Below are 14,640 nucleotides of genomic sequence, written 5' to 3'. Positions count from 1 at the left end.
GTAAAATCAAATATAATTCCAAACATCTCATGTTGACAATAATCATATATATATATATATATATATATATATATATATATATATATATATATTTTTTTTTTTTTAATTTTATTTTTTTAACTGACAAACTGGTTTTAATTTTGTCTTCTGGGATGGTTTTCCAAAACCCTTGCACTGAAGTTTGCTTTCAAGGCAATTCAAAAATGGCTCGACACACGGTGAGATCTAGAAGTGAATTTTCAAGTTGTTTTTTCCTAAATATGAAGTTTTTGACGAATATGACATTTTACAACAAGAACTAATCTCAACTTGACCTTAAAGTGCATAATCATATCTTATTTTAAGAAACACCAAAAGACCAAAATATACTTGTGTCTTTTAGAAAGACAATGCAATAAATGAAAATACATGTGTATTTCACAGTAAAGTATTTATTATCTTCGGAATTAAAAAATATGAATATTTACATTTGTTTCTATATTCTATGTTATTTTTTCATCTTACCCCAAATAAATGCATGGGCCTAAATATAAAGCATATTGTTAGACACCTCAAAGCAATTTAAATAATTCAAACATTAGATAGGTTCGTTACTGTCTTTAAGTGATCTTTTTAAAACTGTACTTTTTCATTTTTCTTTTTCTTCAGTCAGCTCTTTCACTGCCAAGGTTTCAGTGAGACATGCCAAGGTTTCCTTATACATTCTCCTGTTGGTAAAAAAAAAAAGAATTAATATTATTAACTTTTCTCATTGCTAAAGGATAAATAAGTTGCCTTTTTATACCAAGATTGGGTTCCTGCAAAGGCAATTTATCCGATAGTTCTCATACAACACATGATGGGTTGTATGTATCAGGTCCTGCATGTGTGTGCGGATCAACATGTTCCTCAGATGCACAAAATCACTGTGAGATGGATTCTCAACTGTTGGAGGGAAACAAGGTGACATTTAAAAACTTCTTTACAGTTTTTTTTTATAAAATCACAAAAATCTAACCTTTCATTGAACTAAAACAACTGAAAATGGGGGAAAATCTCAATATGAAATAAATGTTTTCGCCAATACACGTTGGACACAATTACTAGTACCCCTAGAATTTTTAATGTCTAAAATATCTCTGAAGTATATTCCTATATTCATATTTACAATTTTTAACACATCAGGGTGATTATGAGCATAAAAATATTTTTTTAGAGCCATATCTCTATATTTTTGATGTGCAGCAAAAGATAATTAAGCTTCACAAATTAGAAAATGAAAGAGCTAGAGCAACAAAGAAATCAGTTTCCACTATCAGGGCAATAATTAAGAATTTTCAATCAACAGAAAATGTTACAAATCTACCTGGAGGAGGACATTCATTCAAAATTCATTATGATATTTCCCTGTCATTTTAAATTCTTATTCTCCAATGAAAGGTTTTTGTGAATTCTTTAAATAAAAGATCAAGTAGATTAACAATGCAGATATATTAACATCTTGAACGCTATCATAAAGCAGTGGTTCTCAAATGGGGGTACATGAGGTGCACGGAGGGGGTATGCGAACAAAATGCTGAGTTTTGGCAGTCATTTAATTCTACCCCCAACTTAAAGTAACTTTAGAACCAATCATTTATGTCTTACAAGCAAAATGCTGCTTCTACTGTAAAAACAGTAAAATTGGAGTGTCATAAATGGGTAAATGATATCAAATTACTTCATTTTTTGCAGTCAAAACTGACTGCATCCGCACAAGCAGCGTTGATATGATGGGGTGCAGCTAAATATGCTGATTTGTATAACTTAGCAGCATAAAGATTAAATATTGACAGGTTGTAGATTGAGATGGATTTAAGAATCCTTTGCTAAAACAGAAATGTACCCCTGTGCGATTTATTCTTTTTCATGTTCAAAATGCAAGCAAGAATTCAATTTTCCGTGAATATCCAAGCGATTGTAAATAAGTAATTTTAAATAACAACAAAAAAGGTAAGATTAAGTCATACGTTTTACATTTTAAATGTAGCGTTCAGTTTAGAAACAATATTTTCAATATTGCTTACTGTATTTTACAATGAAGTAATAACAGTACCGATGAAATTTATCATGAATCTGTAGCTTTGAACAATTCAAAGAGTCAGCGATTAATAATCCAAAACTACAGCCTCCTTATTGAATAAATGACGTGACACCTTGTTCATTTAAACGATGAGTTACCACCACCTACTGGCGATTTTAGGTTTAAATCTATTTATTATATTAATAATATGCTTAAAAGAATGGTAAAAATATTACATAAAACATGAAATACAATTAACAAGGCTAGAAAAACTTTGGATAAGGTCAAAAATTCACCTGTAAATCAATTTAAGGTGGAAAATATAGTCCCTTAATGGCAAAGGCATGACTGCGGACTAAGTGGGGGTATTCAGAAAAATGTTAAAATGCCCCAGGGGGTACACCAGTTTGAGAACCACTGGCTTAAAGTATTCCTTTAAGTGTAAAGTATAAATGTAACATCTCGTGGTGTGAGTAAACATACCTTCTACAGTACCCCATGGATAGACACGGGCTCGAACTCTCCTGCCATTTCTCTCTACTACTGTATTACTCCCAATAACAGCAAATGGCATACTTCTCTATATAAGAGAACATGGAAACAGAAGTTTCATAAATATTAACAACTGGGCAACAATAATAATTTTAATGTAGACTAACATGCTCCAGCACATGTAAAGTATTGATTATTTTAATTGTAGTGTGTAATTTGATATTTTATGAAAAGGATGGGTGAGGGACAAGGCCTCTTGTTGCTTTGGCATGCTTCCAGGAGCTCAGCTGTTATCGGAGAGAATCATAAAGCTCTATCTGCCATGATTTCAGTCTTTGTTCCCCTGTCTTGGTTTTTGTGAAGTTTTGTTTTGAAGTGCTTGTTCCCCATGTTTTCTGTGTTCCCTTGTTCCTTTTGCCCACCTTGTTAGTTTCCTTGGTAAGCGATTAGCTCCTCCCCCTTGTTTTCCTGTCTAATTTAGTTCCTGATCAAACTGCTGAGTGTTGTTTAGCACTTATCTCTCTACTCTACAGAGACAATTTCCCTGTTTCTAAGTCTAATCCTAGTTTAGTATTGCTTTGCTTCAGATTTCTGCGTAGTATTTGGATTATTGCTTGTATATCTGGATCTACTCCATGCCTGCCATCTTGGACCCTCCTGGAACTCTGTACAGACTATCGCTTGTTTCCCCGGACTATCGTTCTGTCTTGCACTATAGTTTGGCGCGGAACTGTATTTTTTTCCGGACTGCTCTCTGGTTTTCCCCTATCTACCTGTTTGCATTGACCTGTAGTCCTGACCTTTATCTCTAGAGTCTGCTGCTTGAACAGATCTTCATTATCTGGGTCACACTCTGGAACCTGGAAGACCCTGATTCTGAATTTGTCAATTTCAGTCAAAAGCTATGGAGACAAATGCAATTTGTTTAGAGTGGTTTTTGTTGACAGTGCCACGTTCTCAAAAATGTCTACATGATACACGATAGAAACATCTATCACTGTATGTGAGCTTACTCAGACTTTCATTACATGGGCCTTCTCACCTTTGCCTTGATATTGCAGGTCTCTTTTGGAGTGAGGCTGTCTGCTTTAGCCAGCACAGGCACGATGTTGACCTTCTGATCCAAGGCTTTCATAAAGTTCACGTCGATTTGTTTAAGACTGAGGAAGCACAAAGGAAATTTGTTAATTGAATATATGGCCTGTATTTTGAAGCTTACTAAAATAGTGCTCTCTTCTCAAATAATTAATTGCGATCATTGCATTCAAAATAAAAAGTTTTTGTTTACATAATATCAGTGTGTACTGTGTATATTTATGTTCATATAAGTTCTATAATATATACATGTAAATATATTTTAAAAAAATGATTTAAATGCATATGTATATATTAATTGCAATTAATGGTTTAAAAATAAACACAAAAACATCTGTGATGAGAATAGGTCTTACCCATGGCCATGAGGTGAAATGAAGTACAGACAACAGTGCACTCTGTTGTCTGTTATGTCTTTACGGTTCATCCCGATCTCATTTCTGCGGTACTTCTCCATCTCCTGATCTACATAATGAACTGCGGCCTTCCAGCTGCAAGAAAAACCATGTGTACATACCTTTTTGCATTTCCCATTAACAAGCAGTCACCCAAGATATTGTATTACATTTGATAATTCTAAAACAGCTTTTTTAAATATGTAAAGAAGTGCTTAATAATCAGTGCTGGGTAGTAAATACTTACATGAAATCTAAACTGCATACTCAGATTACAAAATTAAGTACCTGTATTTACAGTATTATATTTTAAACTAGTGAGATTACAGTTACAGATAGCATTTTCACATTTTTTTCTCTTTCAATTTACAGAAATGTCATGTAAATAATTTGAAAACCGTGCATCTGAATTTGGAAGAAAACCACCTCTCAAGCAGCTAAACAATGTAAGAAACAAATAGCTATGTATGTTACTAAACTGATGATGTATAGTGGTTAATTATGTTGTTATCGTATCCAGAGACCTTCAGTAACTTGATTCTGAATATTCTTTCTCTTAAGTTTAAAACAAGTTTGAATAAAAAAAGTAATCTAAAAAGTCAGAATTAGCTTATGATGATATTACTGAATAGTTTTCATTATGTATTCTATAATCATAAATGGTCTATAATGTAGTAACTGCTTCCTCGTTTATTTTGGTATATTTATTTTTTATTAAAGTTAACATTAATGGAACCTTTAGAGTAATAAACACATTTTCCAAGCACCCTCATGGGATTATTTTACAAAAATATCACAAAACCATGTTTTATTGGACAGCTTTATATGGAAATAAATTAATAATAAAACTTATTGCTGTTGCATGATATATGCCAGTATACGTTAAAGACCACTGTCATATGAATGAGTGGAACATAAAATGACTGAGCACACATTTAAAAACGTACAAAGTACCTTTCGTGATTATTAAGGGCATCTCCAAAACCAGGGGTGTCGATAACTGTGAGTCTTAGATTTACTCCCTCTTCAACGATGTCTAAAGTGCTTTTCGTTATCGATACTGTCCGAGCTATCTTCTCTGTGAAAGAGAAATTAATACATTCACAATCTCTTCTTTTCACTGCAGTTCAGTACTACTTTTATTAGTTGGGAAATGTGGTTCAATAATGTTAAGTTTACCTGAAACATCAGGCATATATCTGTCCATATAGAGGTTTGTGAGGAAAAGGCTGTTGACAAGAGTGGATTTGCCTAAACCAGACTCACCTAAACATAAAAAAATCATATATCTGAAGATTATACACAGTCCAGAAAAAAATACATTTTTAAATATATTAAAGCAGAAAACTGTTTTAAATTGTAATATTATTTCACAATGTTACCGTTTTATTTGTTGTTTTTAAATAAATGTTCTTTTTTTTTTTAAAGGAGACTTCTTGATAGTGATAGTGATAGTGATAGTGTGTGTGTTTATGTTGTTTCTTACCAACAACCATAAGATTGAACACAAATCCCTTTTTCACTGCTTTCTGTTGGACTTGGTTTGGCAATGTCACAATGCCAACATATTTCTGGAAGGGTCAAAAATGAAATAGAAGTGAAAAATAATCCGGTTTGCGTACAGTATATCACATCATACATCTTTTTAAAGCGTAGTAATATTACGGTCGATCAAATAAATGCAGCCTTTGTAAACATGAGAGACTTCATCACACTTTGGTCGGTGAAGGTCAGGTGTGCAGCATGCTACACTACCTCTGATAAGCCATGAGGGTCAAAGCTGCCCCCTGGACTCTTGGGATTAAGAGGTGATTTGTCAACAGCGGGAAGTGTTTTATCTTCAGCCAGAGAAGAGGATGAGCCGAATATGTGAGACGAACGGATACTTTCATCTTTGTCTTCTGCTTCAGTGGAGTCACAAAGAGAAGTGTCAGGATCCTTGAGGAGACTCTCTGTTCCAGAGTCATTCAGTGCTATGGAAAGCTAGCAAAAAAGGCAAAATGTGACTGAATGTGATGATTGGCAGCACGTGTAAACTAAATTTGTACCTTTTCGAAACCTAAATGAAATATAAAACCTACCTCTTCTACTATGCCAGATATTCACGAAAATGTGATGCAGGGCAAATAAACAAAAGGTAATTAAACAACTTCAACTGTACATTGCACAAATATTCAATATTTCTCTATAGCAAATGCAATTTACTGCTAAGATTAAAGAAAAAAGGTTCACAAACACAAACTGACAGATTACCTTGAAAGTCAATGTCCTCAATCTGTAAACCTATATATTGGATGTTTAATAGACATTGTGGATATTTAATAGATGCTTTAGTGTTTTTGTTTGTGAAAAAAAATTAGTCAAATAACCTTGTTTAACTATTTCATTCGCTTAATACGTTAATTTCATTTAATATCCAACAGATACAGTGTATACATCATAGGTCTGGTATACACCAGAGAACGAATTCAGGCTAACACAAAAATGTATATTCATTTCTAGGAACCATAACGCGGTTATTTAAATATAGTAAATACTATATAGTAAGATTAGCTTAGGTCATTAACTGTCAAATGTTTGTTCATTTAGATATCGCTTCGGCTAAATGAGCGAAACTAACCGTTATTACATAGCGTAAATTTATTGATATTAATACTCACTGTGCTGATCCATTATACTCCTCAACTGTTGAGAAATGCTAGTATGGCCTAAATGAGTAAAGCGATGATATCTCGTCAACTAGCACCGTTACAATTACGATTGAAAACACACACGTGTTTATCAAAAAATATCCAACGGACAGTGTTAAATGTTAAAATGGTAAATGTGTAAAGTAATAGTAAATCTATGAAAACAGTGTTATTCCTTACTTGTTAAAGAAGATATGTTTCGGCGACTGAACCGTTAAACTGGCTCAAATTAATTCAAATGAAAACATGACATTTATTCGTTGCGTCAGATGGAGCTTTCTCCTGAGTTTCACAGTGTCTGACACGAGTAACATAAAATCAGGCATACATGAATGTAAAGTAATAATATTAATAATAACAAAAAAGTGTACAATCGTACATAGAGACACAATTACAATTAATAAGTACTTTTTTTTAACTTACATTTATAATACTATGCTTTTGAACAGTCTGTTAGCACCTTTGTGTCTGAGACCAAACAGGCCTACAATGCGACATAAACCTTGTAAAAAATATACAGTGACCCCAATATATTTAGACACTTAAAAGTGTACATTTACCTTTGCATCACAAAACAAAACATTAAATCATTTACAATACAAATTAAGACAAAAAAGTAAAGTTCACTGCAAAAATGGCTCAGAAAAGTTTTAACTATATTAACGCATTTTTAAGTGGGATCACTGTAATAGTTTGAGAATTTGATGATCTTGGGTCAGATGCATAACCTTGAGTCTCTCTGTTAAGATTTTGTTTTAAGAACTAGTCTGATCAACTATTATTTCAAAATGTAACAGACATTTACAAATCAGCAGTCAGACTAACTTGTCTAAGTCTAGTCTTTTTTGCGACCGCCCACAGATCATAATAAGTCTCAGCTTCTGCCTAGGGCTGAATTCTCCATCTGGTTCGAAGGAATCCCATAAGTTTGTTTTGACTGGCCGTGGTTCTCCCAAAACGCTTGGCGGATTTTATCTAGTTCGGACATCAGTGGAAGTCCAATCTCCATGTTCATCTTTAGGTTCTCCAGCCACTCCTCTAATTTAGCAAAGCTGGGACTATAGAAAGTAATAGGAAGAAAAGACCATGTTTCAGCCTATAAAATTTTGTTTGTGATAATGACAAATGTAAACGACAATCACCGTTTTTCAGCCTCCAAGGCACAACAAAGAACCGCAATAGGAAAGAAACTCGCAGGGCAATCTTTGGACCAGTAGCGCTCCAAATATTCATCCACATTCAGTCCAAACTCCTGTGTGCGTGGAAGGTAATCCGGATCGGCATATACTCTTCCGATAATCTGGAATACACATGTACTGTATGTTACATTTTATTTACATCCAAATTTGGTTTACAAGTAGAAAAATATGTGAATTCACCTCACAAACAACAATCCCGAATGAGAAAATGTCAACATGTTCATCGTAGATTTTTCCTGCAGGTGAGAAATAACATGTAAAAAACACAAAAGATCCTAAAACTGAAAAAAGGTTCAATCCTTTGATTGTTCATTCATATGGCTCACCTTGGATCATTTCTGGTGCCATCCAATAGGGGTTGCCCACCACCGTATAACGTTTTTTACGACCAAGCTTGTTCATTTTGGACACTTGTCCAGGAGAGAAGCTCTTTTCTTCCTTTACGAGCTGGGCCAAACCGAAGTCTGCAACTACCACTGTTTGGTTCTGTGAGGAAAACCAGTATGGTCAGGCAGTTCAGTTCAGCTGGAGACATGCTCAACGTTTCTAAGTATTAAAATGTATTCTGACCTCTCGGACAAAGCAGTTGTGTGAGTTCAGATCCCGATGAATGACATTCATTGAATGTAGGTAAGCCTGGGTTGGACATAGAAAATAAATGTATTTGAATTCTAACTATAGCTTCAGATTCATTATTCTCTGTCAAAACAAGATTTCCCTCTATTTTGAACTGTTGTATTGCACTTCATTACATACCATTCCAGCGGCAATGTCCTTGGCATAGCTCACTCTTAGTTTCCAAGGGTGATCCTTGTCAAAAATTATGACAAAAACACGTTTATTCACTTACAACCATAATAGCATGCAAGAATCTACAGACTTCATGTGATTAAATTATATACAGTAAGGAAAAACAAACCATTTTCTGGATGGTGTCCCTCAGCGTTCCTCCTTGAACATACTCAGAGATCAGGTTCAGTCGTTTGTCTTTGTAGAGAATGCCGATAAACTTTAAGACATTAGGATGTTCAAGGCATCTCATTACTTTGACCTGGAGCAAAAAAAGTTTCGATTAGCAAACAATCCATTTGCTCCTTAGTGGTCTAAGAAAGAAAAAACTGCAACAAACCTCTTTCAGAAATGTCTTCTGAGTCTCTTCATCGAATTGAAGAAGTTCCTTAATCACCATGACCTCACCCGTTTCCGAATGAGTCACCTGACATCCCAAAGCAAGCAGTTAATTCCTTTATTCAATCAGTGATACTCAGCGGAATCATTCAGACATATTGCTTTACCTTTATGGCTTGTCCGAAACAACCTTTTCCCAAAACTTCCCCGTATATTAGGTCGGAGGGTCTGAAAATACGCTGTGCTTTGTCAGTAGGGTCAAAACGTAGAGACTCCGATCGATTAATGTCTCTTCTATGGGAAAGAAGTGCAGCGTGCCGTTGCGAGCATGGAGCTTTATCAATACTGCTGCTGCGCCTGCAGAGATTACAAACAGAAATTAAAAATGTTAGCAAGGGAATGACATAAAAATGACCATTTTTATTATTTGGTACTTTTTTATAAACCTAAACCAGTTTAATCTTTACAGGGAAAGTGTTTTAACATTTGACACATACAACAAAAATGATATTCCGACTTTATATCAAATTACATTTTATACATTTTCTTAATTTCAATACTCCAGATACTGTCCTATTCAAACTAAACATACATCAAAGGAAAGCTTATTCATCAGCTTTCATGTGATGCATAAATCTCAATTTAAAAAAAGTACCCTTATGAGTGGTTTTCATGGTGTATATTTTTTGCCTCTCAAAAAAGCACATTGCTTAAATGTTTAGAAATGTTTAACAATGAACAAATATTTAGCATGCAATAACATCTTACAGAATATTTCTGGATTTAGGGCTTATTCGACTGCTGTCGGCAAGGGCAAAGAAACCCAGTTTTCCAGGTTGGTCCAGTTCTTCTCCTAGTAGGCCAGATAAGTCTTCCTGTTTTTTGGGTTCTTTAGGATCATGTTCGATTGTGATTTGTAACCAGTGCTCTGTATCATGAATCATCAGATCTATCTGTTGAAAAAGCTGAAATATGTAATGGTGAAATAAGATGTCCAGTTTATTATTGTTATCTTATCTGAGATAAAGCACTGACCTCATCGAGTGGAATGTTCTGGGCAGAAATTCCATTGATCTCAAGAATCCTGTCTCCAACATGGATCAAAGACTTAACTTCAGGGCTCAGCTTGTGCATGTCCAGTCTGTGTCATTTTTTAAAGCAACATTAATTGAATTCTATGATTAATTTACCAATTTATTTTATAAAACCACATCGCTCAGGTGCAACTGTGTCTAAACTAGTAACTTACTGAGAAATGATGATCAAAGGCCCTGCTTCCTTCTGCTCCACTGTGAAGGACAAACCATGCCTGTTTTCTGCAGAAGGAGGAAATGACATCGATGTCACTGTATGAGAAAGCTGTGAACATTTTGCTGCGGAGTGCTGCAACGACACTTTCTGGTGTCCACATTGGCCACTATGAGAAAAGAAGAAAACTTATTAACTGAGGTGCATTCCCATCAAAATTCTTAGAAATTAGCAGGTAGTGTATGTTTTGACAAAACCAACCAGTATAAATGTGCATAATCCATTAGAGTGAAAGAATCCCCATGTCCAATAACCATGCCACAGCTTTCACACAGAAAGCACTCGGGATGGTATTTATGCTTCCCAGCCACCTGTAGAGACGGAAGGAAGAGGCAAAGTTATTTTCTAGTAAAGTTTTTTTTTAATTCAGCTGAAACAGTAAGGGAGGAGCTGAGGTGGGACATCATTCTACAGAAGTGAGGCAGCACAATGGAAGGAAGCGAGATTGTGAGTGGGAGGGGTCGCCTGGCCTCAGGTCACAGCAGGAAACTGTGACAAAACACAAAAACCTCAGAGTTAACCTTTTCAAGATAAGAGGGATCAAATTACTCTAACCGTTTAGCGTTTGTGCAGTCTACTGAAGAAATGCATGTATTCGTGATTCCTCTAGGTTCTCGCCCAGTGTTTCAGTCAATACGTTTAGTCAATAAAATTAAATGTTGCTTGTTTCTCTCAGGACAACGCTTAGCGACACTCAAAGATGACCGTGCTGCTTTCTATGCATTACGCCAAGATTCAGTTTATAACAGTGTTATTAAATTATTAATGTTTAAATCAACAGTAAATGACGACAAAAGTAAACAGAAATGTAAAGATAGAAGAAATTAGCATGCAAATATAAATATCCAATATATATAACAAAAAAACACATTATTGGAGCATGTTTTTCTGGAGACTTCTATTTCAGTGTTTCCAGCATGATCTCACAGCAGTTCATATATATTTTATAAGGTGGCTAATTCATACGAATTCATATACAGCCTAACTCTCTTGCCTCTAAACCCTAAACCCATAAAAGAGGTTTAGAATAATTGTACAGAATCATACTAGTGTTAGGTCATACGAATTAACCACCTCCTAAAACACGTACAAATTGGCTCTGAGGTAGCATTAAAATTTCATGTTAAATTCAATGTGCCACTTAGATTAGATGTGAAATTTGCTAAAATTAAATCTTATATATAGTACCAAAATAGTGAGCAGCAAGTGTGTTTTAATAGGCTAATATTTCCTCTTCACCTCTAAGCACACATTTGTAATGTTATGAACTAGTTTATCAATGTTGTATTCTTACCATAATGAGACCGGTGGTGATAGACTCTGAGCAGCCATGGCATTGCTCCCCAAATCGTGACCAGTAATCTTTCTTACAGAAGAATTGTCCATCTCTTTCATAGTACCAGTGAGAAAGAACCGAATTACATACACAACACCTAACAGAGAGAGAGATATTTATGCACATTAATTGCATATTTCATAAAACTTATAGGGGTGCTACATTGCTTGAATAAATGTACTGTCTCACGAATCAGATCAGTTTATTAACTAGTGTTAGAGTAAGATTCAGCTGAAGTGAATATAAAATGCTAGAGCCAGGGGTGTTTTCTTTCTTGCTGCATCTGAGCAGGATGCCTGTCATGTGTTCCACAGCTGGTGGTTATCTGCTCTCTTCCCCTCATTCCTATCCTTTCATTCAATAAAACACAGCCGTTTCACGGAAACGCATGCCCATTATACACACAAACACACTCATGTACACACAAGCAAGCACACACACACAAAAGCAGAAAGTACTTTATTACCATAATTAAGTAGTTTTACTTGAGTGTTACTGAAAGTGAATACTTGCACCTTTACAGACTACGTTACCTAAAACAATACTTTTTAGTCATTACAACAACAACATATAGAGGTGAAAAGACTTCTAGCTTTTGCAGGACTTCATTACTAAAACCTGTTGACTTATACAAATAAATAAATATCTAACGACGCAACCCATCTGCACAAATTTTGTTTTCTCTATCAAATCAATTTCAGTGTAAAATCGGAGCATAATTTCAGCATAATGTAAAAGCTTCTTCAACAGTCTATATAAGTACATAATACTTATGTCATGTTCAGCTGAATGTGAAGCTCTTTTGCTTTATTTTAAGAGTGTTTTGTCTAGATACTTGAGTATTTAGTATTAATACATTAAGATAAGTACAATTTCGGTATACTTTATACGCCTCTAGGCCAGATTGAAACGCTTTTGCACATTTCATCCACTAGTCTGATAATAAAACAGACAGGCTTCAGTACAAACTAATATATATCACTATTTGCACAAGTTTGTTATTGTAATGAACACACGCCAGTGTAATCGTGAACTAGATTCTCAGTAGAGAATGGGAGTGGACAGAAGTGGCGTGAAACCAACAAAGTCTGAATTCACTTTCCGCGTTTACATGAATACAAATATTCTGCTTAAATTCTGACTGGTGCCAGTGCTGCCTCGAACCACCTCACAACGCTACAAATACCCAGATATCGAGAGTATATATAACCAAGTGCGAGTTTAAATTTAACAAACTTCCAGAATTACGTTAACTCATGACAACCTGTAAGCAGACTGTTGACAAACAAGTTCCTGTTTTTGTTTCACAAGAAATGTACGAGCACTGCTGAAACCACAACTGCGAGCCTTTTGCCATGAAATAAAGGAAATGAAAGGGAAAAAAGACGTTGAAACTTGAGAGAAAACGTAAACTCGTAAACAAAAAAAGTACAATTTGACTTACCTCGCCTTCCCTCCTCTCCTGCAATACAGATCCTGGCAAGTCTTCAGCATAGTAGCAGTAGTAAAACTCTGCTAGCTTTCTTACTGTCTCTCGCTCATTTCAGGGGTGGAGTGAAGTGGGAGGAGAGGACAAAACTGTTACAAACACTCTTAAACAGTTTTTGTTTCATATCAGTATATGCCGAACTGAGCTTCTCTGGGCTGCTTCCTGCAAAGTGTCTGAAGAAACAAATCCCTCCCACCCCTCCTAACTTTAGCCCACCGTCTTCTGCTTCAGCGTGCAGCAGAAAGAATGCATACTGTAAGAGGATATAGTGTTACCCGACCAGGTGATGGCCCTCATGAACTGCATGACCGGGCAGAGACGTGCGTTTAAATACCACTGCTTCGTGAACGGAGCGCTTGTGTAAAAGCATTCATGCAAGAGAAATTATGAAAGGGTCTTGCTTTGGAACTGCTCAACGCCTGTTTGTTTGTGTGTTACTTACATCCGATTTTTAAACTTTGAATTAGTAGTAGTTTTATATTTTAAAGAAGGTTTGCTATCACAATTAGGCCATGTCTGGTGTGGAAGCTAGCCCCATACTAAAAAAAAAAAGCAAAACAATTATAAAAACCAAAGAATTAATGAAATATGAAAAAGGTACAAAATATATAATACGTTTTATAATACATGGTAAAATGGCCAAAAGAAATTGTTAATCAGTTGTTAAAATTATAATACAGCGTGTGACAACTTGCCTGACCTGATATTTCTGTAAAACCCAAAACAAAACAAAAAACAATATTAGAATATTGCCATTTTAGGTAACAGTTTATTTTATGGTTACACCTATTAGTTGCTTATTAGCATGCATATTACTGGAATATTAGCCGTTTATTAGTGCTCATTAAGCACATATTAATGCTAATCCTGCATGACCTTATTTTACATCCCTAATCCAATACCTAAACTTAACCACCTTGCTAATTAATAAGCAGCAATTAATATACCTTGCTAATTAATAAGCAGCGAGAATAAATTGAGGGAAAAGTTAACAAGTGTTACCTATTCTAAAGTGTTACAAAATGTTGGGTTGGATGATATACTTAAAACTTAAAAATACTTAATATTTAGGACTAAATTTAAGATGTATGTATTTGAAATGTAATTAATAATGAACTGATTACATATTAACATTTCTGTCCAGTTGAATTACACAGATTTAACATAAACTAATAAACTTCTTATAAGTATTTGACAGCCATACATACAACTTATTATAATTTAGTTTAACTATTTGCATCTATTTAATTTTATATAAATAATAATTTTTCAAAATGCATTTAAATTTCTTAGAATCTGCATAAATCTGCTTATTGTGTAGGAAAATAACCATAAAATGATAAATGTGGCTAAAATATGATTTAAAAAAATCATGAATCCCCTAATGTGATGAACATCAAAAATTGTTTATGTTAAGCTAATGTAGGCCTAAATATAATATATTTTTTCAAAATAATAATTTTGTTT

At 34.6% G+C, this 14,640-nt stretch overlaps 2 protein-coding genes across 3 annotated transcripts; both read right to left on the bottom strand.

The window, feature by feature from the left end:
- Window positions 1-423: 423 nt before the first annotated feature.
- Window positions 424-6,696, bottom strand: zgc:162239 (uncharacterized protein LOC558037 homolog). Its single transcript, XM_043220697.1, has 12 exons — window positions 6,684-6,696; window positions 6,105-6,112; window positions 5,779-6,006; window positions 5,510-5,594; window positions 5,203-5,289; window positions 4,978-5,101; window positions 3,985-4,119; window positions 3,576-3,693; window positions 3,334-3,435; window positions 2,525-2,621; window positions 785-924; window positions 424-707 (listed from the first exon to the last, which is right to left on the bottom strand). Exons 1-12 carry the CDS (start codon window positions 6,694-6,696, stop codon window positions 696-698), a joined length of 1,149 nt encoding a protein of 382 aa, XP_043076632.1. The 3' UTR covers window positions 424-695.
- A 241-nt stretch (window positions 6,697-6,937) lies between these two features.
- On the bottom strand, window positions 6,938-13,384 carry limk1b (LIM domain kinase 1b). Of its 2 annotated transcripts, none has more exons than XM_043221322.1 (15): window positions 13,129-13,384; window positions 11,643-11,781; window positions 10,550-10,659; window positions 10,290-10,457; window positions 10,076-10,181; window positions 9,809-9,993; window positions 9,208-9,397; window positions 9,042-9,128; window positions 8,832-8,963; window positions 8,669-8,722; window positions 8,483-8,548; window positions 8,239-8,398; window positions 8,093-8,148; window positions 7,856-8,013; window positions 6,938-7,771 (listed from the first exon to the last, which is right to left on the bottom strand). In XM_043221322.1, exons 1-15 carry the CDS (start codon window positions 13,176-13,178, stop codon window positions 7,588-7,590), a joined length of 1,845 nt encoding a protein of 614 aa, XP_043077257.1. In that variant the 5' UTR covers window positions 13,179-13,384; the 3' UTR covers window positions 6,938-7,587. The 2 variants fall into 2 exon arrangements, with proteins under 2 accessions (XP_043077257.1, XP_043077256.1); XM_043221321.1 differs by having other exon boundaries at window positions 9,809-10,005; window positions 13,129-13,380.
- Window positions 13,385-14,640: the final 1,256 nt, after the last annotated feature.

Source organism: Puntigrus tetrazona, chromosome 21 (genome assembly GCF_018831695.1).
Source record: "Puntigrus tetrazona isolate hp1 chromosome 21, ASM1883169v1, whole genome shotgun sequence".
NCBI lineage: Eukaryota > Metazoa > Chordata > Actinopteri > Cypriniformes > Cyprinidae > Puntigrus > Puntigrus tetrazona.
This window is presented reverse-complemented; position numbering and strand designations above follow the sequence as displayed.